This window comes from Canis lupus, chromosome 36, assembly GCF_048164855.1.
Source record: "Canis lupus baileyi chromosome 36, mCanLup2.hap1, whole genome shotgun sequence".
Taxonomy (NCBI): domain Eukaryota; kingdom Metazoa; phylum Chordata; class Mammalia; order Carnivora; family Canidae; genus Canis; species Canis lupus.
The window spans coordinates 20,918,545-20,929,772 of NC_132873.1; the positions used below are offsets into that span (position 1 = coordinate 20,918,545).

General features: G+C 42.7%; 1 protein-coding gene across 7 annotated transcripts in view; it reads right to left on the minus strand.

Moving 5' to 3' along the window:
- LOC140625899 (aldehyde oxidase 2) overlaps positions 1-11,228 on the minus strand; it is a 63,217-nt gene that overhangs the window by 27,355 nt on the left and 24,634 nt on the right. For 6 of the 7 annotated variants that reach the window (XM_072813575.1, XM_072813578.1, XM_072813577.1 and 3 more), the window contains 5 exons: positions 11,030-11,163; positions 8,961-9,048; positions 6,845-6,931; positions 6,467-6,658; positions 3,878-4,105 (listed from right to left, as the gene is read on the minus strand). In XM_072813575.1, the coding sequence (XP_072669676.1) occupies positions 3,878-4,105; positions 6,467-6,658; positions 6,845-6,931; positions 8,961-9,048; positions 11,030-11,163 (729 nt within the window). The remainder of the gene's footprint in view (positions 1-3,877; positions 4,106-6,466; positions 6,659-6,844; positions 6,932-8,960; positions 9,049-11,029; positions 11,164-11,228) is intronic. The other variant, XM_072813576.1, reaches the window with a different exon arrangement.

Sequence of the window (11,228 nt, forward strand, 5' to 3'; positions counted from 1 at the left end):
GACAAAACCAAGAGTCAGACATTTAACTGACTGAGCCCCCCAGGTGTCCCAGGAACCTGATTTTAATAGGAACGTCTTTGGATACTCAGGAGTTATGAGTATTGGTTCCAACTATTTGAAAGTCACTCCCCTGCTTAAAGGCTCTGGCTGACCACTCAGGTAACATATAAACATTTCTTAAGTCCTTGACACATGTTATGTGCCAACCTGTGCTCAGCTCTGGATATACACAGGTGAACAAGATGTGGTTCTTCCTCAACAAAACAGTAGCACACACTGTAAGGGGGGGACAGGTTGGAAAGCAAGTCATTATAATGCAGAATGATCTGTGAGACAATGGGCATGGCATAAGGGGCCCTAGGGTCCTGGGAGGACAGACCCAGCTGCTTTGGAGAGGCTTGGGGAAGGGTTCCCCAAAGGGACAATTGAATGAAATCATGAAAGCGAGGAAGGGTCACCACTGGGCAAGGTGGGCAAAATTCCCCATTGTCTGTCTGTATGGGAAAGCCAAGCTTCTCATACAATATGAGGCCTTTTAGGATTTGGTCTAGTAGATTTTCCCAGTTCATCACTGTCTTTTCCTGCTTTGTGTGATTGCTGCTCCTTCCTGCCCTGTGCTCATGCTTACGCTGTTCTCACTTCCTGGTCTGCTCCCCGGGCTTCAGACCCACATCTGTGGTCTCTGTTCTGTTAAAGCTTCCTCAAATACTTCTCATTCCCATCTGGGAAGGATAAGTTACCTGCTTCTCGGTGAACTAGGCTGAGTAGTGTCCCCTGCAAATTCCTGTCTACCTGGAACCTCAGAATACAACCTTATTTGGAAATTGAGTCTTTGCAGACATAATTAATAAAGATGGGGTCATAGTGGATTATGGTGGGCTCTAAATTCAATGACTGGTGTCCTTATACAAGGCCATGTGAAGACACAGAGCAAAGAAGGTCATGTGAAGATGGAGGCAGAGACCGGAGTGGCGTGGCCACAAGCCAAGGAACACTAGGAAACACCAGAAGCTGGAAGAGGCAAGGAAGGGTTCTCTGGAGATTTCTGAGGAGCATTTCCCTGCTCACACCTTGTTTTTGAACTCCAAGCCTCCAGAACTGGGAGAGCATAAATTGGGAGAACTGGTTGCTGTAAGACACCCAGTCTGTGGTACTTTCTTATGGCAGCCACAGAAAATGAATACAGGGGGTGACCAGCTCTTCTGTGAGAGTCTCATGGAGAGATTCATTCAGTTTTGTGTCCTGTAGAGAAGTCAGAGCAAGTCTGACTCACAGAGACACTAAATAACTATTTGTTGAACTGGACAAATGGAAATGTGGTAGTTTTCATTCCAAGAGGGGGAGGAGGAGAAGGAGGAGGAATTAGGACTTCAGTTTATTCTGTCTGGAGATGCCTGGAGGCTCAGAGTGGCTTGGAGGAGCTTTGGGGCAGCCAGGCTTGAGATGCTAGTGACAATATTTATCATCATGGGCCTTTTGACTCCCTCTGACAATGCTACCCATGCCTAGTTTGAAGAGTAGGTATTCCAGCTTTGTGAGTCATCAGCTGCCCTGAAATTACACATTTCAACTCCTAGCTTGGTGATTCTTGGGTGCATCAATTTGGAACTCTGTGAAGAAGCTGGAGATCTTCCAAATAGAGCTTTAAAGTCATTGCTTGATTTAAGGATTTGTGTGTGTTTGTGTGTGTGTGTGTGTGTGTGTCGAGGTGAGAAGTTGGCTCCCATGGATGATGGCAGAGAGTAGACTGTGGTTTAGGTGAGGGGCAGCCATCACATGAGGGGAAGTGTTGTATAATAAAAAATAAATCTATGGTCTTTGTCCCTGATTTTTGGCATAGTGGTCCTAAAACCCTGGGAATTTACTGTCTTTTGTCTGCTGTTCAGATAATTCTTGGGAGGAGCTTAGACAGCTCCTGGGGACTGGGGATTGTTGCCAGAAAAAACGAACCACGTGGTTAAAGGGTTCCAGCTTTCAGCCCCACCCTCTGACTTTCAGGGAGGGGAGAGGGACTAGAGATTGAGTTCAACCACCAATGGCCAATGACTTAATCAACTGTGCCTATGTAATGAAACCTTCATAAAACTCGGAAACAACAGCGTTCGGGTAGCTTCTGGGTTGGCAAGCTAGAGGGGAAGGGCATGACAGCCCCACACTCCCTCTCACATACCTTGCCCATCTCTTCCATGTGGCTGTTCATGGGTAGTATCCTTTATAACAAACTAGTACCAACAGTAGGTAAAGTGCTTTCCTGGGCTCTGTGAGTCATTCTAGCAAATTATTACACCTAAGGGAGGTGGCTAGTCGAAACCCCTGAATTTGTAGTTGCCTGGGCAGAAGTGTGAATAGTTTGGTCACCTCACTTTTGCTGGTGTCTGAAATGGAGGCAGTCTTGTGAGACTAGCCCTTGATCTGTGGGGTCTGTGATAACTTGGGGTTAAAGTTAGTGTCAGAATTGAACTGAATTGCTGCAGGCTTAGTTGGTGTTGGAGGATCGGTGCAGAAAAAACACATTTTGTGTCAGAGAAAAAAACCACACAGGTGGATATCTAGAATCATTTATGCTCTAGCTGCTGAGTTAGTTCAGGCTCGTAGGTATAACGGTTAACCTTTTCGCACCTCTGTATAAAATGGGCATGCTGGATCTGAATAGGAGTGTGACTCCGGCGGCCAGGGAGTCTTATCCTGCCTGTAGGAGTAGCCGCAGCCCTGAGAGGTGTGTATGAGATCTCTGGGGGAGAGAGATCTAACTATATAGTGCTCCAGGAACCCTGCCAAGTGCTTTACGTTTGTTTCTTAGCTTGTTGAATCCTCATCAATCCTAGGAGAAAGGGTTATTACTCTTATTTTATAATTGAGGAAGCCGAGACTCAGAGAGGTTAAATGACTTGCTTAATATTACACAGTGAGTAAGTGGCAGGGCTAAGGAATTTCTCAGGTCTACCTGACTCTAGTTGCTTAGGGTTATGGGGCATCTGCTTTATTCCCTAAGAAAGATTTCCTTGGACAGGGCAGCTTTTGTTATGTGTGTATGTGTGTGTGTCTATTGGCTGCTTGTAGTTGGGTATAAGTGGAAAAATGCTTTCAATGGTATATATACAAGGGAGATCTAATGTATACAAGATTTTTCCAGTTGTGGAGCCTCTGCTTCTGGTGGACAATAATGGGGAGGCAATAACATTTCCCAGGTTTCTAAACAGCATTCCCATATATGACCTGTTGGGATTGCTAGGAACACTTGTCTGTACCAGTCTTGTGTTATTTAATGGACTCATCTATTTGCTACTTTTCCTGCTCCCTTCTGGATGGGGCCTCTTCCTTTGGCAAATCTACCGGAAGGATTTTTGGACCACGTACCTCCATTTTCCCTTTAGAATTGACACAGATGCCTGGGAGAGGTGGCTGGAAACAGCCAGCTTGTCAGGACAACATGCTAGACTTTCAGGCACCGAAGAGAGCTGAGGTGTCTGGGGCACAGACCAGGCGAGGCCCATTTCCTGCCCAAGTCATAACATCTGGGCTCAGAGAGCTCAGCACCACAGGCCTTGTAGGCTCTTGTTCCCTTTGGGATAGGGATGGTTCGGGGTGGGGTGGGGTAGTGGTCGTGGTCACGCTGCTGTGACCTGGCAGTTATGCTGGCAGCCTGCCTGCTGATGCCATTTTCTGCCACTGAGACATGTTTTCTACTGCGCTGTGTTGAACGTGCTTACAGATGTGGTTACTCTGCCCAGGAGAGTTCTTTACATTTCTCCCAGGTGCTGGGGGAGGAAGGGGCTCGCTACCTGGAAAATATGGCACTCTCCCAGAGTCAACAGGAGCTGATGTGGCTAGAAGTGCATCTGACCTGAGGGTTATTTACCACATAGGAAAGCCTTACCTGATGATAGCTTGTTGCAGCAAAGCCAACTGAAAACTTCATGGGGACGATTGCAATGCCTTTCTTCTTCCAATAATTCTTCTTGTTAAACTCTTCCACTTGCATTCTTCTGCTGTGAAAGGAAGACTTGTCCAGACACTCATTCCAACATCTTATCAGGGTCTCAGGGCTGAATGCTTGTTTGTAGATGGTCTTATCAACTGTTTTGTACATGTTTTTCTCCCTAATCTGAAATGGGTGAGAAGTTGAGTTGATGGTTACAGTAAGACCAGAAACTGACTGTAAAAAAGAGACTTCAAAAGCTTCCCCATTAAAACACAAACTTTGGTGGGGAGAAGACAGGGTGTTTCTTCTTTCTTTGAACAGCATGTGCTTTTGCAAAAATAAGGGAGTTAGGGGTGCCTGGGTGGTTTAGTCGGTTAAGCATTTGCCTTCGGCTTGGGTGATGATCTCAGGGTCCTGGGACTGAGCTCCCTGGTGGCTCCCTGCTGCTCAGGGAGTCTGTTTCTCCCTCTTTCTCTGCCCCTCACCTCCTTTCCATTCCCGACTTGTGCTCTCTCTCAAATAGATAAAATCTTAAAAAAAAAATAATGGGAGTTATTTCCTATCTCTTCTTCAATGTACTAATAGGGTTTTTCCCTCTTGAAAGTAGAGGGTAATGGTAGTAACTGGTCCCTGGAGGGCAGTAGGCTGGAGGGGTGAGGGAAGCAGATACTCCTTTTTTCCTACAAGATTCAGAGGATAAAAAAAGAGTTGGTATATTATATATAAAAGCAAGGATTTAGGGCAGCCCTGATGGCCCAGAGGTTTGGCACTGCCTTCAGCCCGGGGTATGATCCTGGAGACTCGGGATCGAGTCCCACGTCAGGCTCCCTGCATGGAGCCTGCTTCTTTCTCCCTCTGCCTGTGTCTCTGCCTCTCTCTCTCACTCTGTGGCTGTCATGAATACATAAATAAAATCTAAAAAAAAAAAAAAAAAGCAAAGATTTACTGTCCTAACTGAAGATTGGTTCTGCCAAAGAGGAATAGTATTGCTGCCATATCTCAGCTACTGAGACGTGCCCAGGAAGTCTTCATTCTCCCCATTTCACTCTAGTAACAATAAAAGAATTATTATTCTCAGAAGTAATATTGGAATAATACTATCCAGTTTATGAAAACAAATGTTTCAACAAGTGCTAACTCATTTGATTCTTGCAGGAACTCTGTGTAGTGAGTCACATCGTCCTTGTTTTGCAGATAAGGAAACTGAACCACAAAAAGATTGCCTCTCCTTGTTGGAGCCATTCCATTTGCCTAGATTACCTTCCCATTATCTGTGCCCATTATTCTTCAAGGCCTATCTTTAAGTGTTATCTTCTCCAGAAAGTTCTTCCTGACTCTCCTCCCCACAAGTCAAAGTGATGTGTTTCTCCTTTGTACACATAGAACACTTTTTGTGACTTCTCTTAGGATAATTATTATCTTCATTGTACAATATGTAGGTGTTTTCTTGTGCATAGGAAGTACCCTGACAATCACAAACCTGGTGGTCCTTTCTGTTGAACTTAGGGGCAAAGGGGTTCAAAGGGCAATATATTGTGTGCTCTCTAGAGCAGAGGGACTATGCGGAGGAAACAGGGAAGAGAAGGGTAAAAAGTAGGGTAGGGTCTAATTGAAATGTGTAAAGGCTAGAAAGGTGTTATTAATAATTATCTCAATTGCCAGTGTCTGCCTCTCTCTGGCTTAGCATCCTGTATATGCTGTGCACCTTCTAGGATACTGTACAAAATAATATTCTTGGAGGGTATTCTTTTGGCAGTGTATCTCTCAAAAGTTTTCAAGTGTACTGGCAATTCCACTTCTATAAATTTATTGTACAGAGATAGACAATAAGGCAAAAATACATCTATATTTTGGTATTTCTGTACCAAGATGTTTCTTGCAACATCATTTTAATAGCCAAAACTGCATAACAACATAAATGTGTATCAATAGTGGAGTGGCTAAACAAATTACAGTAAGTCCATATAACATAATACTATTCAGTTATGAAAAAGAATGAAGTGGGTCATTCTACTGACACAGGAAGATGGCCACGGCCTACTGTCAAGTAGAAAAAGTAAAGTGCAGAATAATATGCTTATCATGGTCCCATTTTGGTAAATAATTCTCTCTCTCTCTCTCTCTCTCTCTATATATATATATATATATATATATATAATACATCCATGTTTATGTATGTGTGTATGAATACAGAAGGCTGGAACAATAAACATAGAACCATTCACAGTAGCTACTCTTGACCAATAGGGATGATGGGATGGAAAAGGGGATGTTCACTTTTTACTTTACTTACCTCAATGTGGTTAGAATTTTAAAAAGAGTATTTTAGTACAAGTTAGAAAAAAGAAAGGAACAGAAAGTTGTTTGCATAAGGAAGTAGGAAGATAGTGAAAAGTCATTTCTTTTGGGTAGCACTTAATTTATCTTGAAATCTGATTTAGGGCTAATTTGAGTGGTTCTTCTAGGATCTTTCCTTGGGTAGCTAGTTCCCTACCTCATCTGCTTCTTTAACAACGTTGGTTATGACCTTGATTACAACCTCACCTTTTCTGGCAGAAGGCCACACTTGGCTGCCACAGCTGTGATGCAAGATTCTGTTATCAGGGTTCCTTGTGGGAAGCCAAATCCTCGAAAGGCCGTATTAGATGGTAAATTTGTCATGCATGCACGACCCCGGAACCTGAGGTTATGGATTTTATATGCATTTTCCAGCTTCAATATAAGAAATTCTGTTACCTAAAGGGAAAGGAGGTATTAATATATATTGGACAATATGTTTTTTTTTCCCCTGTAAAAGTCAAGTACAGAGTCTGCTTGTGGAACTTGAGTAAGTACTTGAAGAAATATATTCCATAAAGACTCATCTGGAAATTCTTCCTTCTATTCACCATTAAGGATGTTGCTGGTTTCTGATGCACATACCTGCTCAGAGTCATCCAGCATGCATCCTCCATTAATGAAGCACTCAATGTCTAGAGCTTTGATTCGCCCGTTGTTCATGAATCCCACCTGTCACCAAATGAAGGACGTTTTATGATCTGTTTAAAATTTATATGCCGGGCAGCCCTGGTGGCCCAGCGGTTTAGCGCTGCCTTCTGCCTGGGGTATGATCCTGGAGACCGGGGATCGAGTCCCACATCAGGCTCCCAGCATGGAGCCTGCTTCTCCCTCTGCCTGCCTGTCTCTCTCTCTCTCTGTCATGAATAAATAAATAAAATCTTAAAAAAAATTTATATGCCAAGTTTAAGTCACAGCCCATCTCTACGATTCGGTGGGACTGAAGACAGACTCTGCTCTTGTTTGTGTGGTTCTTTGCCACACCTGGCCGTCCCCTTGTATCTCAGTGCTCCACTGACAAAGACCCCCTCTGACCTGAATTTTGCTGAGTCCTTCCTTTCAAAGTGTCATTTTCTGATCTCAGTCAGTATAGAATTCCAAAGTCCTTCCTTGCCTCCTGGTATATAATTGCTACCCTCTTCTTCCTAATTTCTGGAAGAGTTTCCTTCCCTTTTTTTTTTTTAAAGACTTTATTTACTTATGAGAGAGAGAGAGAGAGAGAGAGAGAATGCATGAGTAGGGAGAGGGGCAGAGGAAGACGGAGAAGCAGACTCCCTGCTGAGTGAGGAGTCTGACAGGGGCTCATCCTGGGGGCTCAATCCTGGGACCCTGAGATCATGACCTGAACCAAAGTCAGATGCTTAACTGACTCAACCACCCAGGTACCCCAAATCTCCTTCACTTTTTACTAGTTTTCCTTATAATTTAGTCTGTAGCTTGTCTTTCTTATGGAAGTCTCTGGAATTCCAGAGTGCATGGGAATGAATCACAGTGGATCTTGTTATGGGAAAGCCTTGGAAACTGAGGCTGGGGAGGAATGGACATGAAAACTGCTGTTCTTATTTTAGAGAGCTGAGGCTTTGTGATTGATTAAGGATGGAATAAAGGTGAGCTAGTGCTGCTGTTCTTATTGGGACTCAAAGAAGCACCTTACGTTTTTCTGAAGTTGCCACTCCCTTGTGGCTCATCTAGACCTGTTGGTCTGCACAGCTCAGATTGAAAATTTTCCACTTCCTATTGTAGTCCTACCAGAAAAGGATCGGCCCTGGTCTCTTTGTTCCCAAAAAATGGGCACAACTATATGACTATTATCATCTATGGACATGTTGGATAACAAAGCAGAGCACTTAGCACATGTAGAAAACCCCACAAATTCAGAATTTATGGTAATTTTGACAAATGCAGGGTGGAAGTTTACCTGTGACTTTTCATGAAGAATTGCTAAGCAAAATCGTATAACAAATAAGGTAGCAGAGAGAATTCTTTTTTTTAAAAAAAACTTATTTATTCATGAGAGACATACACACACAGAGAGGCAGAGACACAGGCAGAGGAAGAAGCAGGCTCCATGCAAGGAGCCCAACACGGGACTCGATCCTGGGTCTCCAGGATCACACCCTGGGCTGACGGTGGCACTAAACCACTAAGCCACCAGGGCTGCCCAATGTTAACAGTATTTTTAATGGTATTTATGCCATAGTTGCATAAAATGCAATGAGCATGGTTTAAAACAATTTAAAATTATTTCATTAGTGAGTTCTTTTCTTCCTATTTGCAAAGATCTTTTGGGACACTTTCATAACAACTAGGTGGGAACACTTGTAAAAATGATTTTGTAGTTAAAATGGTAAAATTGTGTCTAAACATTTCTACTGCAAAATACTTTTATAGTCAAGGAGTTTTGGTATAACAAGTGCTTGTAGCTTTTTTTATCTTTGAGGAACTGCTAATGAAAATCTTGTTCCTTCAATAATGTTTTTATAATTTAAAATTGCATTTTTATCATTCGATTTCTTTATAATCTACACTAGATTTACTAAAAGTTCCTTATAAAATTTGAGTATTTAAATGCACAACTTTTTCATTTAATATTTTAGATAAGGTAATTGTTTTTAGAATTTAGCAAAATCAAAATAATAGAAAATGTTAAAACCACTCAGATAAAATGAGGTAATTTAGTAATTTCATCTTTAATACTCACTTTATATTTTCCAAATAATGGGTGCCTTCCCCCAGTTATTAACATATCATCTTCACGATCAAGAACAAGACGAATGGGACGACCAGTTCTAAAGAAAATAAATCTTACATTCTCCACCCATTCCACCCATCCATTCCCCTATTCATCCCTCTGTATCCACTCACCCATTTATTCATCCTCTCATTTAACTATCTACCCATCCATCTACCTTTCTACCCATCCATCCTCCATTCATTCTCCCACCCATTTATCCAACCATTCACTTAACTATCCATCCACCCCATATATATTCCTTGAGAACATACAATGAGGTAGGCACTGATCTGAATTAATATGTGACCAAATTACTACTGTCTCTTAGCCTATAACTTAGTGGTTGGAGATCTAGCTAAAGTGATTAATGCCACATGGCAGTTAACTTGTATTCTAATGGCTTCAGATTTGATGCTCACCCAGATCTAGTCATTTTGCATATCCCTACCACATGTGACAAAAGAGAAAGCGTGCAAATAGATAAATGCAAACTTAACACAACTGCAAAAACAAGGCCAAGGACTTGTCCTTAGTCTGATGGTTTAGTGTCTTCATTTCTACCCATGAATGCTATCATATTGGCCCCATTGGGCCCTTGGATAGTCAGAGATTTAGCTTTTTTGTATCTCTAGGGTGGAGGTTCCATGCTCTTTGGACAAAAGAATCATCTGGTTTTTAGGTAAAAATGCAGATTCCTGAGCCTTAGCACTAGGAGTTTCATTCAGTATGTTAGGGAGGCGCCCCAGAATTGTCATTATTCTCAGTGATTCTTATGCAAGTATTTTCAGGTACATGTTGAAAACTACAATTCTGGCACAAGACTTCTTGTTTTGTTTTGTTTTAATGGTGAAGACTACCTGGAGCATGAGTTAAATATAAAGTTTCTGGGTCCACCCCCTGGTGATTCTGATTTGGTGGGTCTGGGATGGAGAGGCAGGAATTTCTATGAACCTGCAATAGTCTTATTTTCAACAGTTTGGGAACCCTGCTCTGGGGATTAGATTACTTAATGCATGCTAGATGTGTGCTAAGGTAGGGTTGTAGCCTAAGGCATTTGGTTCCCACACTTAGAACACTGGGATAGTTTTAAATGTACTGACCTGGATGGATTGGTATGGGGCAGCCTAGGCATTGGGATTTAAATACTCTCCAGATGATTTTAACTGTGCAGCAATGCTTGGGAGGTCTTAAAGGCACAAAGCCTGGTGGGGGAATGATGAACTGATCCCTTGCTGGTACTTGGTGGGTGTAAATAGAGAGGTTCATAATGGAGAGAACTGGAGATAGGATTCAGATCTTGTGATTTCCCACCTCTCATTGCAGAACAAGACATACATCTGAGTGCTTTGGGACCTAGCTTTGAATTACACAGACTCTGTCAAAGGAAGGAGGATCTTTGAACTTTGCAGGCTGATTGGGGCTCTGACAGTATTTGTTACCACCGAGAAACAGCCATAGAAAATGAACAAGGAACAGAAAAGCCAGCAACTTGAACAGCAAGAACAGCAAAGGAGCAAGCCTTGCGGTTGAGGTTAGCCTGGGAACTTTTTTTGAGGATGGTATCTGTCATTAAGCAAACATTGAATAGCCAGCCCTCCCCAGGTGCAGAGGGGCAGAGGGTGGGAGCCTTTCTTTCCTTAATCCACCCTGTCTGCAGTTAGAGTAGTAAGGAAATGTGGGGGAGGAGCCACTCCTTTGGCTTCCACTTGGGCAGGGTACTTGTTCCACTCCTAAATGGGTCACCTTCCCTGAAGCTCAAGGACAGGGCAGCCTCAGCCTTGGAGCTATTTAACTAATGACATCACTTTTCCTTTTTATAGCAAATGAGCCTATGTGAAGTCCTATGTACATTTGACTTTTCCAATAACTCTAGGAGGGTGGGTATTATATCTATAATCATAAAGAAAAAGAGACAGGAGCCTGAATTGTCCAAGGACACCCAGATGCTTATGACAGCATCCAAGTGACTCTCGGTCTGCTGATTTACCCTTAGCTCTGTACATTTTACACCCTCTTGTATCCCCAAGTGCACTTACTTGATAGCGCCTACAGCTGCAATAGCTCCAAATACAGCCGGTCTTCCTACTTTCCCTCCAAAACCTCCACCTACCCGTTTGACGTGACAGGTGATCCTGTTGATGGGGATGCTTAAAGTAGAGGACACTGTTTTCTGTAAAAGTTGGATAATGGAAAAGTTTTACAAGAAATGGCAAAGAAGCCTTTTGTTTTCTGAAA